This window comes from Nanorana parkeri, unplaced genomic scaffold (assembly GCF_000935625.1).
Source record: "Nanorana parkeri isolate BGI_ZX_2015 unplaced genomic scaffold, ASM93562v1 scaffold217, whole genome shotgun sequence".
Lineage (NCBI taxonomy): Eukaryota > Metazoa > Chordata > Amphibia > Anura > Dicroglossidae > Nanorana > Nanorana parkeri.
The window spans coordinates 803,011-816,317 of NW_017306485.1; the positions used below are offsets into that span (position 1 = coordinate 803,011).

The window sequence follows — 13,307 nt, forward strand, 5'->3', positions numbered from 1 at the left end:
TTTATTCCTTTAAGAATCAATACACAATTTTGGATATGTGGTTCAAACGGTAAGTGCCCAATCATATTGCCAACCTACATAAAACATAACCATTTGATCTATAAAGTTTAAAAAGAAAAAAACAACCATATGTTTAAAACTTAGCTTTGCGCATACAATTGGACTGCCTCCAATAAACCATAAATCTCTACAAAGAGCGGCACCAAAAACAGTTACAATGTCCTCATGGTCCTATTTCAGAATAATAATAGTTTCAAAATGTGCTGTTTCTTGTATAATTGGGGTGCTGGCGGTTTAGATCTTTCTCAACGCATTTTGCTTGGTAAAGCTTCTGGGAGGAAGGAGGAGTAGGCACAGAGGAAACAACCAATAAAATCAGTGAGTGCCACCTTCAACAGGGGGACCACAGGAGGGGTCACCCACCTTAATATATATATTATATATATATGATTTCAATATTTAAGGCACATCCCTACAGGGTTTTAAAAAATCCCTCAAAAACACACTTTAGAGAAGCGTATCAGCTCTCTCACCGTATACAACCTTCCCTTCTGCTCCCCTTTCACAGTACTACCAAATCCCCTCCTATTGTTTTTGGTATACATCTGTAGTCTCCCCTTCCCCGCCTCTGTGTCTTTAGTTCCATTTCCTTTTAGACTTTAGGCTTTTTTGGGCAGGGTCCTCCTCACCTACTGTTTCTGTATTTCAATGATGCTGGTCAGTGTTTCTTACTTGTCTTGTCTAAACGGTTGTACAGCACTGCAGAATATGTTGGCGCTATATAAATAAATAATTGGAAGTGTGTGAGAGATGCTTTACTAGCCAATGGATTTGCATTTATATCCATCCAGTGCTGAGATTTATACAGTCCTGACACATGACAACCAAGTGGGGGCTACATTTTCGGTTACAATTAACCCCTTGCCAACCGCCCATTGTAAAAAAAAAAAAGGGCAGAGGGCGGATCCTTCCCTGCGGGGTCACGTAAATGCATGTAAACAGCCGGTAATGGCTGTTGACATACAAGGAATCGCTTGTAATACAATGTAATTGTCATGAAGCCAGAGCTAGCTTGTGTGGCCGGAATGCTGGACCGGCACCTGTGCATGCACGTGCACATGCGTATCGTCCTACACAGAGGACGGTGCGCGACAGTGTGCCTCTGCATGGGCGTGCGCGCCCGTTCCTAATGATGGCGCCAAAAGGGCTATTTAAGGCTGAGACACCCAGACCTCCCTGCTGACTGATCTTCAGCTATTACCTTGTTCCTGAATCCTGTGTACCTGTTTGATATCCTGCTACTGACCCGGCCTGCTTGACCTTGCTGCTGTTCTCTGCTCCTTGACCTCGGCTTGTCTTTGACCTCTCTCCTGCCTGCTCCCTGGATACCACGCTGCCTGTCCCTGATTACATCCTGCCTTCTGATCTTGTACTTCGCTGCCACATTGTTGATGACCCGGCTTTGCACACTAGCGTCATTGCACGCTACCCGGCTTCCCGATTGGCCGGGAAGTCGGCTCCATGCTCTCTCATCACAACTGACGAGAGAGTGATGGAGCCGTTTCCTGGCCAATCAGGAAACCGGGCAGCGTGTAATGATGCGCTGCCCGGATTCCTGATACAGGAAGTACTCGTGCTAATTATCGGAGCATTTGGGCGAGTACGAGTACTCGGTATCTGCACCGATACAAAAAATAGTACTAGTAGGATCTGCTTGTCTTCAGCTGAGGGAATGTGCAATAATTTAAGACTTTACATAAAAAGTCTCAGACATCTTTTATTAAAGGAGAACTATGGGGTTAAGTATTTTCCCCATAGTTCTCGGTAACGGGAGGACACAAACTACCGTCCTCCCGTCACCCTAGGCTCAGTATACCGCGAGCTGTAGCTGGTGGATCGGGGAATCCAGCCCCTCCCCTGTCACGGCAGAGAGCCGTGAAAGGATCGAGAGGTAAGCGAACGCCGGTATGTGTTCGCTCACCTCCCGATCTACTGAGCTGACCTGTGACAGTCTCATTGTCACAGGTCGGCTAGAACTACGAGGTGAGTGAAAAGCACTCACCTCATAGTTCTCCTTTAAGGAACTACCCAGGATCAGCATCTACTCACTGCAACGATATACTGACTCAGAGATCACACAATCATGTAAATCCTGGTGTCTGTGCAGGGGGAATCCAGCCCCTCCCCTGTCACGGCAGAGGGCCGTGACAGGATCGAGAGGTGAGCAAACGCCGGTATGTGTTCGCTCACCTCCCGATCTACTGAGCCGACCTGTGACAGTTTCATAGTTCTCCTTTAAGGTCTTCATGTTATATAGTTTGAATATCATGTCAAAGATATATTATTTATGATTGTAAAAGAACATATTTCACACTCTTTTTCCTTTTTCAATTTTTCCGGAAAAAACCTAAAATTGCTTTGGAAAAAAACCTGTTTTTTTAACCCAATTTCTCGGGGGGGTTTTTTGCCCAGCCCTTCCCATCTCTAGTAATCTTGCCTCCTGTATTTGCACATGGATCAAACTTGCTGACTTCATGGTCTGCAGATCGCTTACAATTTAAAAAAAAACTATTGCAACACCGGGGGCAACTTGCTTGTGCATAGAAAATCCAACAAAACCTCATTCCCTGTCCAAATAAGTGACTACCTGCCTTTCTGAGCAGTCATCATCTTATAACGGCACCATGACTGGTCATGTAAGGCTTTCATATTGCAGCAGCTTGACTTTTATTCAGTCCTAACTATAGTAAAGGAAACACTGTACATGCTCTTTAAGCGGTAAGCAGCCAGATCTTTCAGACTTAAAATATCTAACAATTTCCACAACGCAATAGACCGTTCAGATTCGTGGGCCTGCTTGTGAGGACATGAAGAGATCCATTCAAGTCTAACATGCAAATTCGGTGAGGGAAATAAAATGATCAGTCTCTTGCTACCCAGCATTCCACTGTCTTGCTGGTAACCCTGAAGCACCAGACACAATGATGTATTACAACTGTATCTGTCGCATAAAACCCTGACAGTTTGATTCATTTTAAAATAATAACATTGCCTACTTTGGCATATCAATTGAGCAGATATTCTCATATTACTGGAGCAAAACAAAATCTGCTGAGGAACACAGGCACCTTCACATTGCAAACATCGCAAATAATTAAGACCATGCTGCTTTTACGAATGTTAATTAACTAACTTAATCGATGGGAGGTTATACTATATTTTTTTCCTTCAAATATATGTATGGGCTTAGGATTTATACATAGAGAAAGAAAAAAGTATTATTATAATAACACCAGGTTTTAAAGGCTGATTACAAAGATAATACCGCATTGTAACACAGCCTTTTTCATGTCGTATGTGCCTCTGATTAGACTGTGAGCTCGAGGAGAGCTTTGATAACAATCTGATTGGATGATGGGTTCACAGTCAAGTGATCGTAAGTCTCAGGAGCCAGAATGTTCCTGGGTACAAGGATTTATTTTTATAGACTTCACATAAAGACAGTAAACTAGGTTAGGTTCACGGGGGAAAGAAGGCAACTAAGAACTTTCATAGAACAATATTGTGACAAGGGAGCTGCATCGGCTGAAGCTCAACATTATATGTCATGGACAAAAATATTGGCACCCCTGCATTTCTGTCAGATAATGCAACACTTTGCGCAGAAAATTGTTGCAATTACAAAATGTTTAGGCATTCTCATGTTTAGTATGACACAAAAAAGTAGAGAAGAAAAAGAAGCCAAATCTGACACATTCAACGCAAAACTCCAAAAATGGACTGGACAAAATTATTGGCACCTTCAATGAATATTTGGTAGCACACCCCTTGGAAAAAATAACTGAAATCAATTGCTTCCTGTAACCATCAATGTGTTTCTTACACCTCTCCACATGAATTTTGGACTACTCTTATTTAGCCAATTGCTCCAGATCTCTCCGACTGGAAGGGTTACTTTTCCCAACTGCTGTTTTGAGATCTCTCCACAGGTGGTCCAGTACTCTCCGGAGCTCTGTATGAAACCATTTCTGGGAGCTTTATGACTTGTGCTTTGGGTCATTGTCCTGCTGTAAGACGCATGACCTCTGACGCAGACCTTACATTCTAACACTGGGCCCTACATTGCACCCCAGAATTCTTTGGTAGTTTTCAGATTTCATAATGCCATGCACACAGTCAAGACAGTCAGTGCCCGAAGCAGCAAAAGCAACCCCAAAACATCAGTGAACCTCCACCATGTTTGACTGCATTTCTTCTTTAAAGGCCTAATTTTTTTTTCTGAAAACAGTAGAATGATGGGCTTCACCAAAAATCTGTAATGTTGTTTCATCTGTCCACAGCACATTCTCCCTAAAGGATTTTGGCTTCCTCGGGTAAGTTTTTGGCAAACTCCAATCTAGCTTTTTTATGTTTCTGTGTCAGCAGTGGGTCCTCCTGGGTCTCCTACCCTAGCGTCCCTTTTCATTCAGATGGCGACATATAGTGCGAGCTGACACAATTGTACCCTGTGCCTGAAAGTCAGCTTGAATTTGTCTGGAAGTTGATCGAGGGTCATTATCCACTATTCGAACAATCCTTCGTAGCAATCTTTGATCAATTGTTCTCTTTTGTCCGCGTCCAGGGAGATTAGCTACAGTGCCATGGGCTGTAAACTCCTTGACAAGGTTGCGCACAGTGGACACAGGAACATTAATATCTCTGGAGACGGACTTGTAACCTTGAGATTGTCCATACTTTTCCACAAAAACTTGGAATGCAATTTTTTCTTGCAATTAGGAGAAGGTGCCAATAATTTTTTTCTCTCCGCTTTTTTTGTGTCATACCAATACAAACAAAAGAAATAAACATGAGAATGCCTAAACATTTGTAATTGCAACAATTTTTTGCGCAAAGTGGTGCATTATCTGACAGAACTGCAGGGGTGCCAATATTTTTGGCCATGACATTATGTATATATATATATACACACACACACATACATATATATTTATTAGGGCTGTTACTGATTAAAATGTTTGTGTTCGATTTATCAACTCTTTTTTTAATCGATTAATTTCGATTCATTATAACGCACATACAGATTCAACTACATTGGCCGATACACATACAGCACAGCAGTGAAGTAATAAAATGAACTAGGATCAAACTAATACAGCACGTTATTAATCTCACATGCCCCACTCAATATGGCCGCCGCTTGAGTGGGGCAACTCAGAATAATAACGTGCTGGATTAGTGTGATCCTAGTTCATTTTATTACTTCATTGCTGTGCTGTATGTGTATAGGCCAATGCCTTTGCTAGCGCTCGTGCAGAAAGTTTCTTGGGCAAACTCACCGGCCCAAGAACATTCAGGAAGCGGCATGTTATAACATCTGCTGTGCTTGTAAATACCTGAATATATAACACTGATTTACATTGCGACATCTCCAGGTATTTAGGCAAATTCATATTAAATTATCTCTGAAGACAACAGAATAAAAAAATTTAACACATGAAAAATCATTTCAAACTCCATCAACAAAAATGTTCAGTGATATGACACCTAGCACTTGAACCAGAACTAACCCGATAGTTGCATTTCAGGTAGACTGCTTGTTGACATATATCCACTACAGTAACACTGCGCTTCCAAAAACAAAATTTGCAAGCTTGCAGAATCATGTTGCTGTGCATATTTCCAGGCGTTGCATAGACTTTAAGGCACTCTGAATAAGCTATTGGTCTAAAAAAAAATCAGTCAAAGGCAATACAGGGACATCAGCTGTCATTTACAAAGATAAGAGTACAAAAACATATATACCACTGAATGTCCACATATGCCCTGTCACAATTACATTTGGATGCTTCATAATTCATATATACCATATATTTAGAGAGAAAGTGGGGATAAAGGCAAACAAAACATATACTGTTCAAGGTCTTGGCCAAACTGTACTCTTACCTGGTCTTGAAGAGACATTACAGGGTTATTTTTGGTTGTGTTGATGTGAAGTACGTGGTATTTGTTTTTCGCACACAGGTCATACGCAATGTTTGTGAAAGAAGTGCTGGCAGTCTTAGGAACCCTGTTGTAAATAATTAAAATGTCATCATCCTCATCAAGAGCTATTTCTTGCCGGGAGCCATCCATGGAGTGGCGCTGTTCGATTTCCCGTACTTCATGGCGAGCAATTGCCCTCTCTGAAAAAGAATAGAAAAGCATTAGAAAAAAAAAAGGCAAAAAACTGGAACTTGCATGCCTTATATTAGTTGGCACAAGATCAATGTACACAAAACAGTAATTCACAGAATTTCACTGAAAAGGACTTGAGGAAAATGAAAACTGATTTTCAGCACCTTGTACATCATCACTGAACCTTTTAACCGAGGCACTAGTTTTCATCTCATCTCTGTAGTTTTCAGGCTTCCATTTTGAACACAAATTTATGACATTTGGCTGCTGGGAGCGAAGAAAAAAACACTTGGTACTCTCAGATATAGGGGCATGAGACTTGCTCTCCTTCCCACCATGGGACAGCATCAGTTTCTTGGCAAATGGCCACTTAGGCCAGCAGCACTATTATAGTGGGGAGAGGAATGACTCTCTTTGCTACCAGCGGCTGGACGGAGGGACAAGGAATAGAAGAGAAGGTATTAAATATAAGTTGCTGCTGGGGTCACCATTAAAGTAAATCTGTTGGTTTGCCCAGCATGAGCATTGCACTTGTTAATTTAAGTAAAGGTAACCAAACTTAGGGTCATTTTTCTTGGGAACAATAAAACCTTCTTTTATCATTCAACACTCATGTCCTAAGATTACTGCATGTCAGGAAATCTCAGGTTAATTTAAGTAAAGGTAACCAAACTTAGGGTTTTTCTTGGCATTTTTCTTGGGAACAATAAAACCTTCTTTTATCATTCAACACTCATGTCCTAAGATTACTGCATGTCAGGAAATCTCTACACTGATACAGAACCAAGGGGTCAGCATATTCCTCAATTTCCAGCACCTATAGGGAACTTCTCTTTTAGGGCTTAGTAGGGAAGAGAGATCATTAAATAGCAGAGGAACAAAAGTGACGATATATCAAGATCAATGTTTCACATCAAATGAATCCGTAGTAGACCTGACTGTGACTATGAGACACAGCAAGCAGTACCATGGTACCCTGAGTGAGTCAATCATGTATCACATAAGTCATGATATGTACGCAACAAAGAAAAAAAAAATCAAGAAATCGGTAGATATATAGAAAAATAAATTGGTTGGAATATGGTAAGTGATATTATTTTAATCAATGATGAGCAAGCCAATGTGAACCGCCCAAAGGATCTTCCAGTACCGGGGAGGGATAGAACTTTTTCACAACCACAGTAAAGCCACAGGATGGAGGTGGCTATAGGTGCGGCAGAAGCCTGGCAACTAATGGCCAATGTGTAACTAACCTTACAGCAAGAAAAACATGATTAAAGTAGAGCTTTATGGCAGCTTAACTTTAATTATTCCTTCAACAGTTCATGTTCAGACAAGAATGGTAACCCAATTGCACAATAAAAGCCAATAATACAAGGCTGCCTGTTAAGAAGTAAACAAAGCTATTACCATTTCTCTGTATACAGTGCCTTTATTAGGAATATTCCCTATAGGGACCCAATGGCACACGTTGTGAACTGAAATACATTCCACCTGAGAGGTGTTTAGAGTAATCTGCTACACTCAACAATCAGTCCCAGTGGATGCAGCCGCAATCTCAAAACTGACAGAAATACCCTGACTCTGAATGATTCTCCAGAAGGTTTTTTTATCATAGTATAGACAGTACTAATGCTGATTTCAACAAGTTGTGAGATGCATAAACAAACTGAACATTTGCAAACACTAATTTAGTGAACAGAGTTGAAACTACAAGTGGGCCTATCAATACAATTCAAACTTCATCCGCTTCCACAGGGCACACGTCAGCATTACCACATCAGGTTACATTTAGGTGGAGGTCTCAACCTTGCCATCAATAAAAATTGCTGATCCCAAGCTCTCGTGTGACCCAAGTTGTGGCCACTGTGAGGGGAGGCGTCTGCATAAGTCTTCCCAGCTCTCATACTGAACCTCTGGTTGCAATCTTTGGAGTCAAACTGCCAGAACCTGTATGCAAATCTGGATTTTTAACTTCAGTTGCTGCACAGCTGCCCTGGGTCATTGGCTTACAGTAGACCTTTACCCCCTTTCACTAAAAATCACATCAGCATACAGTTCTGCATGCTGATATGAAATCATCTTACAATAAACAGTTTTCTTTTACTTACAATTACAGGTTTTTCTACTTCCTGGTCCACTTTGGCACAAATTATATAATTGTTCCCGAGCATTGCATCCTGGGAAGGTTACATCAGCAGTGCATTGCTGGGAAATCTCATCTGTAATCTCATGAGATCTGAGGGAAAGGCATTTTCCTCCCCTGAGATAATGTGCATGGTCACATGTGCCAGAGTTCCAGGAAGTAAAGGGAGATGCCCTTAGTAAAAATGGCCGCTGTGAGAAGAAAAGGGAGCAAAGAATGAAAAGCCTGCAATTATCTAGAAGTATGCGTTTGTAGATTGTCATTACCAATCATTTCTAAAGGTGTATTTGTTTTCATTTCAAATATATGGGTAAAGTTCCTCTTTATCTATGAAAGGATGAGAGTTGGTAATACATCCAGAAGGACAACAGAAAATGAAGCCTACACTTTTCTCTCATGGCAGATTTAATTTAACTAAGCCTTCTCCCGATATCTGTTTCAACCAACTCCAAGACCCCTTGCTGCATACAATCACTTACTGATTATCACAGAGTGTATGGCAAGCCTAGAGTAAAAGGCAAAGAAGATACCCGAGATACCAGCTCATCCTTTGTAGCATAACTGCTGCACTAAGCACTTTTTTTTCATTCAACAGCCAAACTTGCACTTTGCAGCATATGTAATGAAAACCTCTTTCTCTTCTTGGAAAAAAAAAAAAAGGAACAACACTTCAAAAACAGCAAATCATTTCCAACATGCTTCAAGTTACTGTGTGGTCAATGCTTACTAGCGGTTTATTTCATAATCCCATATATGGTCCATTTATCCTGAGTAATCCTGATGGATTCTACAGCTTGTAAAAATCAGACCTAATATGGGTAACTTATTTAAAGTACTAAAAGATCTGAACAAGACAACTATCCAGTTACTGTCATCTCAAACCCCAATCTAAGTACAGAACAATAGGGACAATGCAAAACACTCATTCCACAGAACTGTGCTAAGACGGCTGCGCACGCTGTAGTCTGGCCACATTGCTATTTATGTGTAACGGAACATTTTATTTCAATTTCTTTAGTAACATGGTTATTTTTTTTTTCTTTAAGACAGATCACACTAACAGAAGAAACTGCAGGTAATCTTGGATAAGACACAAAGGTGTGAGAACTTTAGAGACCTGCATCATTTTTATATATGGCTGCCATCACTTTTAAGTAAAAAAACAATGGCAAATCTACATTATGTACAAGCTATGTGGGCTGTAAGAGGTGTCATCAGACAGTTGGCAAAATCAAATATGGCGCTCCGCTCAAAAGGTTTCTCTTATATATACAGTCAAACCCAAACCTGGGTACAGCCTCGCCTCACCTCTCAGGCCCAGATACTACACACTATACAAATAAGACCATGTAAGCTGATCATTAAGCTTCTTTCCCTCTGTAAAACCTTTTTTTACAACAAGCCAATGCAGAACCTGCCTGGCCTACTAGTCTCTGATGAGTGTAGAATTACAATGTTTGCTTCAAAACGACCATAGAGTGTGAACCTTATCGTTTACATTAAAAGAGAACTATGGGGTAAGTGTTTTTCCCCATAGATCGCTTTAGGGTCACGGGAGGACAGATACTAACCTCCTCCTGTGACCCAAAGCTCAGTATATCGCAGGCTACTGCCCGCGATATACTGAGAGCGCCGCAGCCGGGACAGATCCAGACATTACTGTGGAGATTCCCACAGCTGCGTGAGTGACAGCTGGCTTTGCCTATCTAAAAGGCAGAGCCAGCTGTGCCCGCCCCCTCCCCGTTCCTTCCTCCACTCATCGCTGGGGGACTGGAGGGAGAATCCTTTCGGGGAGCGTTGACTGACAGTCACCACTCTCTGCAGGGAGATGATCGGAAAGTGAGCGAGCAGACTGTGTGCAGACTATGCGTTTGCTCACTTCCTGATAAATAGAGCCAACCTGTGACAGCTTCTTTGTCACAGGTCAGCTCTAACAATGAGGATGAGTGGAAATCACTCACCTCATAATACTCCTTTAAGTCTTGTACAGTTTTCTCTCCTGTACTAAAAATGCTTACTCTGATTAGTGAACACTGTCCAACTTTCCATATTAGAATTAAATCAGATAGAGCCCATCCAGCATTTTGTAGCCTTTTCCTCCAGCGCCGTACTGTTTCTGGCTTACCCCTTTCATTTAATTGGATTTCAGTTCTTTTAATCATGTAGGTTCAGCATTACATGTGGGTGTTAGCTAGGGCAGGCTGCATGCAAATGCAGCCACCCCTGTCCTAATCACTCTTTGTCATTATATGGACACTCAGTGTCACATAAAACCACAAGTGCATTCCAGCATTTCACATCCATGGACTGTGCACACCCCAAAAACGTGTATAACTAAAGCTGGAGTACTAATGTATAGTATCTCACATTTGTCATCCTTCTACATACTGCAACCTGCAGACCGTACAGCAATCAATCATAAGTAATTTGAAGGTGGCAATAGACTTTTCATAATTGAATGCGTAGACACACCATTTAGATTTTATACTATTAAGATAGATTAAGCTTAACTTTGTTACCAATTTCTTTTTTACCCCAGTCAGGAACAATGAATTATTGTTAAGTGTTTGTCACAGGCTCTAAAAGAGACGACACAAGAAAAGCTGTATAATGTATATTTTCTGTCTGTGATTATTTCCCAATCATCAAAACACTGCACATTGAATGAAGCCCATATGTCACAACAAATGCCTTCAACATAAGTTGGGCATGTGAAATGTCAGCCTTTGCAAGATGTAGGGAAATGTAAGCAGCGCCTTGAACTTTCTAATGCACTTGTTCGCTAGGCAAGTACATTGTGACATTTTACCCAGTCATTTCCAACCCACAGGAGAGCAGATTGTCATTTATGAGTACAGCTTGGTGCCCAATTACAAATCCGTTTGGCATACATTTTCTTTTCATTATAGGTTTGTAGCCTTTAAGGAGGGGAAGAAAGGGGAGGGGGGCACAGGTCCAAAGAATTGTCAATGGTAGACCAGACTGACATTATTTCAGGTTTTCCATGACAAAAGCTGCCACTGGTAATGCCAGATGGGTGGGCTGGATACCCAAATCTATATTTTTTGGCAACATTTCGATAAAGCATCATTAACTGAATGGATTAGATCTAACAAGAAATATACTTGTCAAATCAGAACACAATAGTTACATGAAAAACAGAAAGTATTTTTATTATAAGCTTACAGTCATGGGAGGGGGATCAACACTTACGTTCTGCCGCCATATTGGCAATAAGAAAAGTGGAGGTAGATAAGAGCTCTTTCCATGTTGGAGTAAATTGTGCTGCCATTTAAGTATTGTGTCTCAGACAAAATTCTGTCTGAGGCAATTCTGCAAAAGATTTACATACACCTTACCAAAATTTACATGAATCTGTTACAAGCAGCACCATTTGTTGCATGGATGGAAGGCAGATCTCTAAGACGTGTATGCGACACTCTATGCATTCCAGGTATTATGCCTGCTCCTTTGCATTCCCCCTAAGCGTGGTGGTGGCGAACCCTGGCACTCCAGCTGTGCCAAAACTACAAATCCCAAGATGCATCTGCCTCTAAAGGTATTATGCCTGCTCCTTTGCATTCCCCCTAAGCCAGTGGTGGCGAACCCTGGCACTCCAGCTGTGCCAAAACTACAAATCCCAAGATGCATCTGCCTCTGGGAGTTACATCTGTGGCTGTCAGAGCCTTGCAATGCCTCATGGGACTTGTAGTTCCAAAACAGCTGGAGTGCCAAAGTTCGCCATCACTGCCCTAAGCCATGTTTCACATCAAGTTTCCAGAAGCACTTCAACATTCAGATTACACTTCCCTGTTATTGTATTGTGTTGGTACACATCGGAGCTGTCACCCCCACGGTTAAAATACAGGAGCTTTTGTGGGGCATGAGTGTGTATTTTTGGTCCCTATAGACTTCAAATGAGAGCACCTAAAAAAAAACCCCCCCAAAAAACCAATGCACACTACTTTTGTTCCCCACGGCCCCTGTGTGTGTTGTAAAATAGACACCACTCCAATCCACTCCTGTGATAGACTACAATCTTATGTTTAGTTTACTAGTTTGTAATAAAGTTATACTCTATCACGGGAGCGAACTTGGAGCGGTGGCTACTATACAACACACAAAGCGACCATGGGAAACAAAAGTAGCCACCCTCCAGAAGGAAGCACAGTGTCAGCACCAATACAGAGATGATTTGAGGATCTACAGCCGAGTGATACACAAATAAGATATATTTTTGTTAATAGTTAAGTTACTTGAATGTATTTTTAAGATTTAAATCCTGAGTTTAGTGTCACTTTAAGTGCTTTATGATTGCCTTGTTAGATTACCAATCACCACTGCGAGAGTGCTTAGTCTCTGTGCCCAGGATTGGCATTTTCTAAGTTACTGCAATCAATTTTAGAGATTCTAAAAGTGTGTGCAAGACCCACAACCTGATTGTCAATGTTGGCATCAAGCCTCACTGTATACGGTTTCCCCAAGCATACTGTATACTTTCTTTTTTGTGAATAAATGTTTCAAATTTTCTTACCTTGAGATTCTGCCAATAACAGCCCTGTTTGTTGCAGGATGACAACATTAAGCCACTGGCCCACAGTTAACAGGAGTGTTGTCACCCTACCATGTGTGCCCCTTCATCTGGCTGTTGTTCTGTCTACCAGCGCTATCAGACAGGCAGCTCAATTGTCCAACTGAAGAAGCTTGCATGGCAGACTGACAACGCAGCGGCTTAATGTTGTCAGCCTGCACCAGGAAGGGCTGTTACTGTCAAAATATCAAGGTTAGAAACTTTGAAACAGATTTACCTACAAAAAATGATTTGCTCAGGAAAACCATATACAGTGAGGCTTGCTAACAAGCATGCTGAAAACCACAAGCAGATCCAATTTCCTTTTGGATAGACATGGGAAGAGGAAATGCTTCTGTCAATATTTAATGCCGCCTGTGATATTTCACCAGTTACTGTCTCTTTAACAAGAGGACA

General features: G+C 41.4%; 1 protein-coding gene across 1 annotated transcript in view; it reads right to left on the bottom strand.

The window, feature by feature from the left end:
• Window positions 1–13,307, bottom strand: part of HS2ST1 (heparan sulfate 2-O-sulfotransferase 1) — a 163,106-nt gene that overhangs the window by 42,194 nt on the left and 107,605 nt on the right. Inside the window, exon 2 of the mRNA XM_018555914.1 lies at window positions 5,944–6,182. Within this exon, the coding sequence (XP_018411416.1) occupies window positions 5,944–6,182 (239 nt within the window). The remainder of the gene's footprint in view (window positions 1–5,943; window positions 6,183–13,307) is intronic.